Source organism: Zootoca vivipara, chromosome Z1 (assembly GCF_965207765.1).
Source record: "Zootoca vivipara chromosome Z1, rZooViv2.hap1.1, whole genome shotgun sequence".
Taxonomy (NCBI): Eukaryota; Metazoa; Chordata; class Lepidosauria; order Squamata; family Lacertidae; genus Zootoca; species Zootoca vivipara.
The window spans coordinates 38,681,105-38,695,915 of NC_142583.1; the positions used below are offsets into that span (position 1 = coordinate 38,681,105).

General features: G+C 42.7%; 1 protein-coding gene across 6 annotated transcripts in view; it reads left to right on the forward strand.

Annotated features, from left to right (window-relative positions):
- Positions 1-14,232, forward strand: part of ZNF827 (zinc finger protein 827) — a 109,501-nt gene extending 95,269 nt beyond the window's left edge. For 3 of the 6 annotated variants that reach the window (XM_035111673.3, XM_088660264.1, XM_088660265.1), the window contains exons 9-14: positions 3,993-4,130; positions 6,901-7,072; positions 9,331-9,497; positions 11,148-11,339; positions 11,439-11,616; positions 13,278-14,232. In XM_035111673.3, coding sequence (XP_034967564.3) covers positions 3,993-4,130; positions 6,901-7,072; positions 9,331-9,497; positions 11,148-11,339; positions 11,439-11,616; positions 13,278-14,085 — 1,655 coding nt within the window. In that variant the 3' untranslated portion in view covers positions 14,086-14,232. Of the gene's footprint in view, positions 1-3,992; positions 4,131-6,900; positions 7,073-9,330; positions 9,498-11,147; positions 11,340-11,438; positions 11,630-13,277 lie in introns of all 6 variants that reach the window. The other 3 variants (XM_088660268.1, XM_088660267.1, XM_088660266.1) reach the window with 3 other exon arrangements.
- The last annotated feature ends 579 nt before the right edge of the window (positions 14,233-14,811 follow it).

Sequence of the window (14,811 nt, forward strand, 5' to 3'; positions counted from 1 at the left end):
CAACCTGGAGTCTCTTGGTGGCAGAGGGGGGTTCCGGGAGTGGGAGGGAGGGGTGGGTAGAAATTCAGTCACAAATTGAACCACTGTCGACTGCCCGCTTTTCGGGGGATCCTCTTGTGGGAGGGGAGGGTCCGTGGAGGGGGGACAGAAGTAGGTGGAAAATTGGTTATGTATTTTTATGTATGTTCTCTTTATTATGCAAAATCAATAAAATATTAAAAAAAAAAAGAGAACACACCTGCAGCCACGCTGGAAAAAGAAAAAAAAAAAAAAGGAAAAAGAGCAGTTCTGGATAGCAGCTGAACAGGAAGGTTGGGATCACCTTGCAATTCACAAGTGCAGTAATAGTTGCTACCATAAGGCCCATTACTGCTGTGGCAGTTATTTTATTATTTTTCATTGTTTATCGTACAATACATTAAAAATAACGGTACGGAAGCAAACTGGAGTACAGAATTTCCTTGCTTGCAGTCACTTTATATCACATGCAGAAATCATCTGTGAGACCGACCATATAGGCACAGGAGGATTTCTGTGTGTTGGGTGGGAGGAGCTGTTTAGCTGGGTAAGAGAAAGAGTGCTTATACATGAGGTGCTTTATTTTTTAATTTTTAATTTTTGTAGTGCCACATGAGCACTACACTAGTGCCACATGAGCACTAGGGGGCTCACATCTTATAGCCCCATCCTCGTTGCCATGCAACTCCTTCCAGCTTTTTTGTTCAGTTTTTATTTACCTACAGATGCGAGACAATAAAATGTAACATTATTTTTAATATTTTCCATTTATGAATCGTTTAGCATGAGGCATCATGGTGTGAATTACAATACTGTAGAATAAAAACATAAAACAGTTTCACATATAAAAACATAACCCCCCCCCACACAAAATTTAAAACAACATACATAAGATCAATTAAAAAAAAAAATCAATACCTTTATTGGCATATATATAAAATATAAAAACAAGGACAAAACATATAAAACATATAGGTCATTAGTATAAATAGTAACACTACATCGTACAGAAATAATGGTGAGCATATATATATAAGATCAATTCAAATCCAATACAGATTCTAACTGGAATAAAGATCTCTATTTAAAAGACTTGTTGAAAGAAGAATTCTTTCTTTTCTTTTTTTAATAATATTTTTTATTGATTTTACAACGAAATACAGAAGAAAGAAAAGAATAAACAAGAAAAATAAAAATAAAAGAGAGAAAATTTCAATCCATTATCCAATCATAATTCTTAACACTGTAGACTTCCCCGCATCCCCCCTCTTGAGTTCATTTTAATAGCTTAATTTGCAGTATTAATATTTCTTAATTTTACATCATCACTTATAATTTAAACCTTAATCTTAAACATCTATCCTTAAAGAAAGACATCTTTCTCATTTACTTCAAGACCATTATTTCTTGCCCAAAAATATCCATATAACTTTTTCTATATCTTTTATTTTATTTTATTTTTAATCCCAACTAATTTGTCCCCCCTTTCCTTGGAGTCGATGTCTCCAGAGATTTCAGCTATTCTCCTTAAGACTTTCCAGGTTCAGACCATCTTTATCCATTCTATATAAATTTAGCCCATATTCCACCTTCACCCCACTCCAGCTCTGTCCCAATCCAGCCCTTGCTCAGCCCCCCCCCTGCTGTATTCCCAATTTATCGTCAATCTCATTTGAAAGAAGAATTCTTTAGCAGGAGCTGAAAAGACAGCCTTCGGTATAAGGGGAGGAAATTCGTGAGGAGAGGGGCCACCACACAGAAGGCCCAGTTCTGGCACTGTGTGAAATGGACCTCCTGATAGGATGGTGTCTGCAGGCAGGATACCCTCTCCAGACTCTTATTGATTAAATGTGTATACTGCCCTTTGTCAGAAAACCACAGGGTGGTTTACAACATACCAGACAATAGGTAACATCATATTTTTACAACATCAACATCAAAACAATTATATAAATACAGGCATAATAATGAGAGGTTCACAATCTATTAGAAGCATTCTTTTTATTTCCAAGTTAAGCAGAGCTTAAGAAAGTTTCCAATAAAGGAAAATAAATTAAAAATTTCTGGGTTATGGCAAAGGGTAGATGCAGACAACCAGTTTTAACCACTGCATGGTGACTTTTAAAGTTATTCTGCAGTGCTTTAGGTTGCCTAAAGGCTCTCACACAGAATGGATCTGGAGCCAGCCTGCTCTGACAAGTCCCCCAATATGAGTGAGTTGCATATTCCATCACACGTTGGACCCCATCCCTTCAAACAACTCAAATCTTCCTAGCTTGCTGTCACTACAGAGTTACCAAGAGGTGGGGGAAATGGTTGACTTGACAAGCTAACAAAAATGTGTTTCAGCATCACTTTTTAAAATAACCTATTTGTGGGGAGCCTTAAGGAGAGAAGAGTGAGCATACTGCTAGTTGTGGTGGTTTGCATCACTACAAGTCTTTAAATCAAGTTGGGATGTGCTGCATTTCAACCAGAACAGATGGGCTAGATGCAGGAATTGCTAGGTGGATTTTTACAACACCTTTGAAGCAGAATGTCAGGTTTAAGTACCATAATGGCTACCTTCTTGCCTTAAAAATCACCAAGTCTATAAACGATTACTTCAGTAGAGCAGTCACACAGCTCAGCAATTTAGCCTGTTCTGTTTTGCCTTCCTCTGTTATTTATGGCTTAAACTTCTCAGTGTTGGAACATTTGGAGCAATGAAGTGAATGAAAGATGCTACACAACTGTATAGGCATAACTCTTAACAGGTGGTATCATGAAACAGAATTCCTTTTGTAAGTGTTAAAAGCCACTATGAGAGCACATGCGGTGAGGTGAATTCTGACTGCCGTAACTACAGTATTGGTATTTCATGAAAACCACCTTGAAAAACAAATCTGCCACTGTAGGATTTGCATTTCATCAGTGGTGAGGCCAGTTCAATTTATGTTTGAACGTCCAGCAGTACTAAGTACACCCGTGTTAATGAAACACTGCAGATAATTGTGGCTTTGATTATTTGACCCTCTGAAGGATCCTATTTCTGATGCCCTGTTCCTGTAGGAAGGATGGGATAACCACAACAGTTTTGCAACCTTAAGATCATATTGGGGAGTGGAGGCATAGGATGTGCTATGCAAGGGGACAACTGGAAAGGCTTAATTTCAGTGGAAGTATCTGTGCATTAAAAGTGAACTACTCAATAGTACTGTTTCCACAGGAGTAAAATTTTGATTAAAAATAAGAAATAAAAGCGGTTGCAGACTAAGATGCTCCAGTTACTCTGAAATTGTCAGTAAAAGAGGTTATAATTGCCTACACGGACTGGCAACTGCTCTCCCTGGTTTCAGACAGGATCTTTTCAACCCTACCTGGAGATGCTGGGGATTGGACCTGGGAGCTTTTGTTTGCAAAGCAGATGCAAAGAAGAACCATAAAAGATAGCACCTGTGCAGTGGCATCCTGCTTCCAGAATCTTACCTGAGATTTTGAGGCTAATGCATGCTATGTGACTTCCCTACCACATGACACGGTGCATGCACACCATTTGAATGGCAATGCCCATCGACTTTGGGGGGCCCTGACTCCCTCAAATATTTTATTGCCCCCCCCTGAAGCCCCCTCGACCCTTAGGAGTTAGCTCCTATGTTTTCAAGCCATGCTTTTAACATGATTGCTCCTGGCCTGCCTAATGTTAGTATGATTAGTGCAATAAAGGAATACTAATGTCTAAGGCTGCAGTCCTAACCGTGTCTACAGAGAAGTAAGTTCTACTGAATTCAGTGAGGCTTACGTGCAGATAAGCAGGGTTAGGATTACGCCTTGACTGGTGCCACACAAGAATCGTACCCATTTGCCATGGCTGACAGTATGGAACAGTGGCATTGTGTTGCTCATGACATATCCAGTGACACATAGTGTGGAATCAAGTTATACCTTTGAGTCATTAATATTAGAACTGTATTTTCTCCTTTCTTGGGGAATAGAAGCAGAGAAGATAGGGCTGGAGGCTGGAAATGGGTTACCATCTTGGAAATTTAATGACCAGCTCTTTCCCTGTGATGTGTGTGGAAAAGTGTTTGGCCGACAGCAGACGTTGTCCCGACATCTCTCCCTGCACACAGGTAACACTTTTTAAAAATAGTGTTGGGCAGTTTCACTCCATTTTTTCCATGGCAACAATGAACATTTCTTTGCATGCAAATAACGGTGGATTGATCTATCCTCTGTACACTTTGCGACACTCATAGTCAATGGGTCTCTCTCTATAAAATTCATAGTTTTTTATATTATTATTTTAAAAAATTATCCAAAAGTTGGGACATCTGGTTTTGGTGCTTGATCATGCTGAGCACTATCATTTTGGTAGGGTTTATATAGTGCACTAGCATTGTGTGTTGGATGCAGGGTCCTTCCCTGCAGCAGCAATTTTTATTTCACTGATACAATCACAATGGAATTAAGACATTTGCCTTTATTATTAAACTTCTGCTCAAGTCTTCTAACATAAACCTGTGAGATAGCCCCAACCCCAATTATGTTATGACATCTGCACTACTGCAATCAGTGCATGTGTTAAAAATACTTCAGAGTATATAGGCATCAATCAAAGCCTACATTGCTGAAAGGCACCAAGTATAACAATACCAAGATAGATAACCAGTAATGTGATTTTTTTTAAAAAAAGAAAGAACATGATAGATTTACTCATAAGCTCAGCTAATTGAACTATTACCCTCTTTCTTGCACTGAAATGTTGTTTGTCTCAAAGCAACTGTAACAAAACGTGGATAGATAAGCACAGGTGATCATGTTAACATTTTGTTCTGTATGTCTATGCTCTAAATATTCTGAAGGATTTGTTCTAGAGCAATACTTCAGCTTCAGTGCTTAGGTAAAATTGATGTGATGTTTTAAGCTGTATAGTTACTAATTAGGGAGTAAGTCTTTAGCACATCTATGTTGTATTTAGACATTTAGTAAAGGCTTTTTTAAGCTAACTAGGCTATTTGAATTTTAACAGGTTATAGGCCACAATCCTGTACCCACTTACCTGTGAATAAGCCCCACTGAACTGAACATGCCAACTCAGAAGTGGCATGTATAAGTTTACACTGTTAGGCCCATTTTTTAAGGACCTTACATCTGTCACAATAAATCCCCAGTTGAGGTTCAAACATGCTGTCTGAAATCCAAATTCTGAGAATTTACTGAGCAACAGATTGCAGCTTCTGAAAACAATGCCAGGCCATTCCTACAGGTACCATCTGTTTGTGTGCCACAAACTAATAGTTCAAATCATTTTTAAGCACTAGAAGTCAGTGATAAGATAGAAATGGAAGTTTTAATATTATTAAGATAACAGTTATAACCTATAGAGAGAGCTGCACAGCCTGTCTGAAAGCTCCCCTCACTATATTCATACGTTCCACGGTGGCTATCAAGATTATACCTCAACGCAGGCTTCAAGGAAGGAAACCAAAGCGCAAAATGAACAATCAAGCCCTTCAAGATGTGGAAGGCGTGTTCTTGGTGACATTTTGCCTCCACAGTCACTGTTAAGACCATGTTCATGGAAGACAATTTTACATGGCTACAAGTGATCACCAAAGAATAAGATTCATTTCAAACCTACTGAACGTGGTTGAGCACAGGGAGCTGGCTGTGTGTAGTGCTGATTAGCTGGCACTTCATGATGTCACCAAGAAACTTCTGCCCCTCAATCCCCAGAACAGATATATATAAATGGTTATTAATAAGGGAGACAGACCAGCTGAAGCAACAGTTGGGGGCAATCTGGTCACTTGAACTAGCCTTCATTCTGCAGGTGCCTATCATTTCTATTGCACAGCCAGGCTCCCTACCCCCCCATGTTTGTCCTCACCTTTAGAGTTGCTGCAGCCATATCTTCAGATTTTGTTGCAAAACAATTACACTGAGCTTTCACCCAAATATTTCCTACTTGAGAATTTGCTGACCATCACAAGTGAACTTGTGATCAAACTCAAAATGTATTTCAGGCACTTCCTGGGGACTGTTCTCAGAGATACCTGAACTACCATTGCAAATTATAGCCTCTTTTATATTGTCTTGCTGGGGTGTTGTTTTTTTAACAGCAAGGTTCTTGGATAAACTTGTGATGGGTGAAATGGTACCTCTTGCTGGGCTAAATATTTATTTTAATGTGTCACAGTTGCATGCTTTCATGCCCAGAGGGACATAATTGAACTACTTAATATGATAAAAGGTAGCTTTTTATCTCTATTCACTTTTATATTTAGTATGAACACATCCCATGAATATAGTAACAGTTGATATAATGCCAAGAGCTTTCTGAACTTTTTACACTTTTAAACAAGGGACATGACCCACACTAAGTTAAGGGCCTTGAAAAAAAGTTAAGAGCTTTCAAACCCTACCTATTTCAGTGGGAGATATCTAAGCAAGTGCTTAACTCTCCCATTTAAAAAATGAGGCTCAAAAGTGTTTTAACTTTTGCTAGATCGTGCCTAATGTTGGTTAGGATTATTCTGATGGATGAAGATGTTGTTTTTCTTCATTTAATGTGGGACATACATTTCTGTACCGTATTAGTCACCTTGCATGTTCACGAGGCTTAGTTTCTCTCTGGCAATCCGGACCATGCAGAACCATACAGAGAGAGACCATGCCCTTTGTTGTTGCTAGCAACATGCCTCTGATGCTGTTGAAGACAGATAGAGGATGTTCCCCCCTTTTGCCAGGGTGCCTCTGTGTGGGTGGAAGCCACTCTGAGGAAATGCTGATGATTCCCATGCCCGTTGCCTCAGCTCCATGGTGGGGATACAAATGTGAGAAGATGTGTTTGCGTGCATGCGAAGCTCCCCCTCAAAGTCTTTTAATGTTTCTTTCCAGAAGAGAGAAAATACAAATGCCATTTGTGCCCATATGCTGCTAAGTGCCGTGCTAACCTGAACCAGCACCTGACTGTCCATTCCGTGAAGCTGGTGAGTACAGACACTGAGGACATTGTCAGCGCTGTCACTTCCGAAGGCAGTGATGGAAAGAAGCACCCTTATTACTACAGGTGAGGACCCGGGAGAAAGCCAAGCCCAGAGACTCCAGCGCCAGCTGCCTTTTCTGCCTCTCTTTGTCTAGGAAAACCAAAAGAACGAGCAATCGGGTTTGCTTCTGAGGGAGAATCTGGCAGGTGCATTTGGCTTGCCTGCATTTAATCTCAGCAGTGGCCCAGAGTCAGGGCGATGGGGATTTTGCAGGCAAATGTGGTAGCTAAAAACACCTCAAGGACAGAAGTGATGTGTAACTCTTGAATTACTCTCAACTCACAATCTAAATCCAGAGATTCTACGGCCAACTTCCTGCATTTCCCAGCCTGCTTCTGAATCCATTCTGTATACCCCACACATCCACTCCACCTTCCCACTAATATCCTGGAATGCTTAGCCAAATAACCTATCACTTGTGGACTTAGAGAATGTGCTCTCTCCTCCTGCCACCTGAATAGGTGGACTTAGTCAGACGTCCATATAATATCTATTTGTAGAGTCACAGCTTTCCATCTTCTGAAAGCCCTTTGAAATGTGGGATGAACCAGGATGCAGCAAGTGACAATATTGCCATTCTTTGTAACCTGCCACAATAGTCACATAAGCAGTTGCCGCTGGGCTATTTGTTTGTCACTAATGAGACACTCCCTACTCTCAGGTTCACAGCTTAAAGATATGACACAAAAGGAAAAGGGAGGAAGAGGGAGGAGGGTGGAAGCAAACACATGCACTAGTTCTTAGTTCAGAGTTTTTTGCAAGTGTTCCTTCTGGCAGAGGAAGTCAGATCCCTGTAGCTACTCCTCCTTTGGCCAATGGATGGGTTCAGGTTGGTCTTCCCCTTGTTGTGATGTTCTTTCTGGGGGAGCAACTTCCCAGTGGCCCTTGGTACACTGACTGATGACAGAAGCCAGAGGATGCTGCCCACAGAGTGTGCTGTGCTTATCCAGTTCAAGCCAGCGACTGCACAGTGACCACTTGGAATCCAAACAACACTGGACCCCATTGCATGGGTCATTCCTATGTAACTGCTTGCCATGCATATCTCCAATATAAATCACACCACTGTAAACTGCCTTAGGATGCCATGGTATGCTGGGAGTGGTGATTCTATATAGCCCAAATGTTGGTCATGGGATGTCATTGCTTTTGCAAATAGCTACCCCCAAGCTGATTGTGCGGACTGGCAGTTAGGTGACTTGCCAGCCAAGGCTTGGAAATTAATGTTGACAAATCCGACTGGAATGAGTGATGTAGTTTTCAGTGTTTTGACTTGTGTAAAACTTGCAAGATCCTGTAAAGAACATCAGCTATAGTATATATACATACGGAAGTGTATTATCCTGCCTTTCTAAGCAAAAGCCAATGTAAGACAGTTTAGAACAATTTGAAATAAATAAAAATGTTTAAAAACAATCTAAAATGCAATAAACCAGAAAACCGCACTAGCAGTAAAATAGATAAATTAAAAGGGCATTTCCTTTTTAAAAACAAAAAACACCCATCAGGGAATAAAACCGGTTTGGGTGTATTACTCAAATAAGGCAGTGGTGCACCTTTTGGAGAGTGGCCATTCCATAATCTGAGCATCAGCACTGAAAAATCACTTGTCCCAACATGACTGGGTCAGAAAGCAAGAAGGGCCTCATACTAAGCAACAGAATCTGGTCTTGGGCCGCTTAGGAGTTTGAAAGCGAAACCAAGCCCCGAAACCAGCAGGGCTAGAAGCTGATTGCAAAATGCCTCTTGGTAGCGCTGGTGTCTGCAGAGCAGATGAATGCTCCCTGAGCCCATTTTGGCTTGCTTCTGTTGAGATTGCCCGACATTTCTGTGCAAGATCCCAACCTCACATGAGACTGTTTCCAAAGCTTGGGAGCTGCTTGCGAAGTCTGCAGCAAGCTCTCCATTTGTCCACGTAGCAGCCTGACTAAACATCTTGGCAAGGCTGCAGCACATCTTATTGCCCAAAGGAAATAGCTAGGTGATGTGCAGCATCTGGAACCTGTAGTTTTTAATTAACTTTATGATTATTTAGCATCATTATAGCGTGTTTGGGATTGTTGCCTTGTGCCTGCCCTTAATCATCTTGGCATGGCTGTCAGTTCAGAAACAGTTCAGCAGACAAAAGAATATCCCAGTGCTATTTAAACAGCGAAAAGAAGACAAAGTTTGTAAAAACAGGAGTTGGTCAGGTTGAATGAAGAAAAGCGATGTGTATCTGTCACACAGCATTTCTGTAAATGCACACTCTTTAATCTTTCTAACTCTCTCCTGCCTCCAGTTGTCATGTGTGTGGATTTGAAACCGAGATGAATGTCCAGTTTGTCAGTCATATGTCGCTTCATGTGGATAAAGAACAGTGGATGTTTTCTATTTGCTGCACAGCCTGTGACTTTGTTACCATGGAGGAGTCAGATATGAAGGCTCATGTCGCCACCAAGCATGCAGGTGATCACCCCAGATCTGGGCTTGTCTTCTACGGCCATCTCTCTCCTGCTTCCCAACTTCTCCACCGAAATGTTGGCTGACGCCCTCTTGGTTGGATACAGTGGTCTGCAAAATTCCACTGACAGAAATTTCACGTGCATGATTAAGACCAAACTGTTTTTAAGATTAATCTGTATCATGTGTTAATACTGCATAGTTTATCATTCTGTTTAGAGTGAACCTTAAAAATCTGAGGCTGCTGTGTGAAGAGTTTGTGTTACTTGCTTCCATTAGATAAGAGAAGGCAAGGACTCCCTAACACCTCTTCACACTATTTACGTGTGACCTGCCTTTGCAAATGCTTTGTATAGTGTAATGTAGGCATCCTCCTTCTTACCTTTTGCAAGCATGAGGAAGTGACCTTATATCCGTGGGTAGAAATGACTTCAGTGACTTCACAGTTTCTCATCAATGGAAATAGGGATGACTTGCAGATGTTTTGTTAACACTAGACCAGTGCTGGTTTCCATTCTCCACAACTATTTGAGCCAGTGTGGTGGAGTAGTTTGGGTGTTGGACTAAGACCTGGGAGACCAGAGTTTGAATCGCCACAGCTCACGGGGTGACATTGGGCCAGTCATTGTCTGTCAACTGAAACCTGCCTCACAGAGTTGTTAGAAAATAGGACGGGAAAGTACTTTGTACTCCACCTCAAGCTCCTTGCAGGAAAGGTGGGAAATGAATGAAAATGAATGAATGAATGAATGAATGAATGAATGATATGCTGCTGCAGGAGGAAGTACAAGGGGGGGGGACCCCAGAAAGGCTGGAATCCAAGGAGAAGCTTCACTCTAATCATAGAGTCATAGAAATGGACAAGGAAGGGACAAGTCTGGCACTCTTTAATGCAGGAATCTTTTGCCAGTATGGGGCTTGAACCCATGACCCTGAGATTAAGAGTCCCATGCTCTACATACTGAGCTATCTTTCAGTGTCTCTCTCTGTCTCTTCTAATCAATTGAAGAATGGGGAGATCATGCCTTTATGAAGAGAGCTCCATTAAATCTGTAATTCAGTGCAAGTAGGACATAGAAGGCTCTCATAGATAACTGCATTGCTTCCAAGACATGTCTACGTGAAGGTGACACTGGGTGGAGTAGAACTACACAGCTGACAGCAACCACAGGTCATCTTGCCCCAGCTTCTGCCCATATTCAGAAACATCTATCCACCAGCCGCACAAGGATCAACCTAAGAACAGAGCATTCGGTCAGCACATTGTCGTAGCGTCCATAGTTCCAGCCTCAAGGAGGGAAGGCAAACCTCTTATTGCAAGGAGCTCAACCTCCTATTAAGAATCCTGCATCTACAGCAACAGAGAACCTGGCTAAAAGTCTGAGGCTCTGCTCTAGCCATGGGCAGATAGTTGCACAAAACTTGGTTGCTCTAGATGAGGATGTTCTTCCCATGTGAAACAACTGATGCAACTGGCCAGATCAGGTGGGCAGGATGAGCGCTGCACCATATGGGTGGATAGGTGCATGCAGATATGCAAGAACAGCTGCTGCAGCACATGGATCTCTGCCTGCATCTGGGGCATAAATTTTATATAACCCTGATACTAATAAGCAAGCTAATGCTTTGGGTTGTGTTGGTTGGTTTTCTCCGTAGGTGAAGAGAGGAAGACTCCAAGCGACTCAAACAGCCCTTCGTCTTCTTCCCTGTCAGCACTTAGCGATTCTGCCAACAGCAAAGAAGATGCAGAGACCAGCCCCAAGCCCAAGGCTTCAAACAACCTGCTAGTTATTTCCGTAGTGCCTGGTAGTCAGACCTTATTGAACACGGAAGAAAAATCAGAGAAAGGTAAGGAGTTGGTGAAATGGATGCAAAGTCAGTCCCCTCCACTTGCGCAAGGCTTTGGTGTGCGACTTAGGTAATAGTGTCTGTGATTTCCTCTTGCAGGTTTTGAATGTGTTTTCTGTAACTTTGTCTGCAAAACAAAAAACATGTTTGAGCGCCATTTGCAAATCCACCTGATTACACGGATGTTTGAATGTGATGTGTGCCACAAGTTCATGAAGACTCCTGAGCAGTTACTGGAGCACAAGAAATGCCACACTGTCCCCACCGGTGGGCTCAAGTAAGGAAAGCAAGTACAGAAACTTTTACTGTGTTAAGTACCTCAAATATTGTGGGGATAGTAACGGGAGGGGGGAGGGCAACAAATCTGAACAGGATCCATGTCTGCCTGGAGAGACAGAGCCAGGGAAGTTTACTCTAAAAATCACATTCACCACTCAACAAAACCCAACTATAAAGGACAGAATACAGTTTTTCTCCTTCTCTTATAACACTAGAACTCATTGACATCCCACAAAGCCAAAGATTCAGCATAGGCAAAAGAAAGTACTTTTTTTTACACAGCATATAGTTAAACTATGGCATTTGTTCCCGCGAGAATCAGTGATGGACAGCAACCTGGATGGCTTGAAAACAGGGTCAGACAAATTCCTGGAGGATAAGGCTCTCAAAAGCTACTAGCTACTCCATCAGTGTTCTACCTCCATTGTTGGGCTGCAAAAGTAAAGCAATAGACATTGACATCTAAATTTCGGGGGTGGGGGGCTCCATCAGACCTTTTAGTCCAGAGTTTGAAATTGTCAAACTGAATCACTGAAAATAGATACAGCAAATATTAGGCGCTTTGAAGTTTCATTCTTTTCAGTGGCAGAGAATTAACCAAAACGAACGTACTAAGATGTGTTGTGTTTTGATGTAAATTTGTTTAATGCTGGGTGAATTTTGTCCATTGTTATGTGGAGCTGAAATACAGAGGCGGGGGTAGAGATGGCCTGGCTCTCCTGCTGTAGCAACCCTCTTAGGTACTGTTTCCAAAGGTCTACAGAGGTTCCATGATTTGGCTGAAATTGGAGAGAGTCAGGGGGCCTTGTGGATTCTGTAGTCTGGTTCTCACATCACAGTAAGCCAGAGACAAACCTTGACTACAGATCATGGTTAAAGAGAGAACTTAACCCTGGTTTGTGGTTTGGATGACGTGCTAAGCCAAACTTTGGCTTAACCACCATCATGCACCAACATATGGATGTCTGGAGAGGAGCAAAGTGCCTGTGATCTTCTCTTTGGGGGCCCTCAAAACAGTGCATATGAAGCACACCCAAGATTAGTGAGAATATTTTCACATTAGCTAGACAGTTGAAGCATTGTTGTAGTTTAGTTTACCAGCTGAATAATTCTGGTTTGGTTTGATACACTGAACATAAGCCAGCTATTGCTTCTCGGTAAGGGCAGATATAAGTTCAAATAATGAAACACTCCTTTGAGTGTGAAATCCTGAAGGCTGCTTCTCACATTACATTGCTTTGGGTTTTGCTTTTGTATTTTGAAACCAAGTCATATTTTATATTTGAATTTCCAATTTTAAACTGTTCAATGTGACATTATAGCAGAGGGTCACTCCTAATCTGGGTACCTGTTTGTTTAACCTGAAATACCCCCCCCCAAAAAAATGTTTCACCTTACAGACATTGCATTTGCATGTCAGCTTACATTATAGTGGTAGCTTGACATTTCATGTCTTAAACAGCCAAGGACTAGCCAGGCCGCACAACGGGGTGAAGTAGCCAGCGTCAGCTTCCTGTTTTCTCTGCAGTCATAGTTTGGGGGGGAAATTGAATGTCATGAATGTGTGGAATGGCAAGTGTTTGGAAGAATGATTGCCCAGACCCTGTGTTTCAATATTTCTTTGGTGGTTGTTCTTGGTTTCCCCCTCCCCCCTGGCAGGTGCCCATTCTGCATTTACTCCACCAACCGCCCCGCAGCGATGGAATGCCATTTGAAGACCCACTACAAAATGGAATACAAGTGCCGGATCTGCCAGGCAGTGAAAGCCAATCAGCTGGAGCTGGAAATGCACATCCGGGAGCATCGCCTTGGCAACCATTACAAGTGTGACCAGTGTGGCTACCTTTCCAAGACGGCCAACAAGCTGATAGAGCATGTGCGCGTACACACTGGGGAGCGCCCTTTCCACTGTGACCAGTGCAGCTACAGCTGCAAACGCAAAGACAATCTCAACCTGCACAAGAAGCTCAAGCACGCTCCCCGCCAGACTTTCAGCTGCGAAGAGTGCCTCTTCAAGACCACCCACCCTTTTGTCTTCAGCCGCCATGTGAAGAAGCACCAAAACGGGGACTGCTCCGAAGAGGAGAAGAAGGGCCAAGGGGCAACCTCCAAGGAAGCCGGCCCTTTCCTAGCTGCCAACAGCCCCCGGAGCCTCTTGTCGCCTCTCTCGGTGATGTCTGCCTCCCAGGCACTGCAGACAGTGGCCATGTCAGCTGCTCACGGCGGCGGGGCAGAGCCAAACCTGGCACTTAAGGCCTTGGCCATCAACGGCACTTCCCTGTGCTTTGACAAGTACCGGAACTCTGAGTTTGCCCACCTCATTCCCTTAACCATGTTTTTCCCCAAGAACCACTTTGAGATCACATTCCATGCGCCCAGGCCACAGACTGTACGGCCGGACGACACTTCGCCGAAGCACTCCTTCCTTGCCTACCTTGGACTAACAGAAAGGGCAGATACTGTCTGAGGGCAGCCATGTACTGTACCAAAAAAATAATACTCTCCGCCACCCCACCCCCACCCCCCAACAGACACCCAACAGGTATATGCATTGCTGCAAACCATACACCCAAGAGGTATGGCTGGCTGAACATTTGTACTATAGATCATTAGTAGTAAGGTATAGGAAAAAAATGGCTCTGTGTGTCTCCTTAAATGCATTGACATGAAGGCTGCTTTATTAAAACTCTTCAGAGAAGTGACCTCCCGCATACCTTCAGAGGCATGTTCCCAGTACTCTTATCTAAGAAACTATTTTGTCTTGTTTAAGCTGAACAAGAGCGTCCTTAAAGGCAATCAGCACTTGCTTAAGGTTACATATTGATGCATTTTCCTTTTGAGATGGTGAGTGTGAGCGTGTCTGAAGGGAGAGTCAGTGTGCCATGACATTGCTTTTGCACATCCTTTTGTACTGGCTTATTTAATATGAACACATGAAGCTGCCTTATATACTGAGTCGGATCAGTGCTCCACCTAGCCCAGTAGCGTCCACTCTGACAGGCAGCCGTTCTCCGGGGTCTCAGTCAGGGGTCCTTCCCAGCCCACCTGTTCTCTGGGATTATTTAACTGGAGATGCTGAAGATTGAACCTGGGACATTTATACATGCAACGCATGTGCTCTGCCACTGAGCTGCAGCCCCCTCCTCTTGTGATGATTATTGCAGCTCTCCAGTCTCACCGCCTTGCCTGCCTA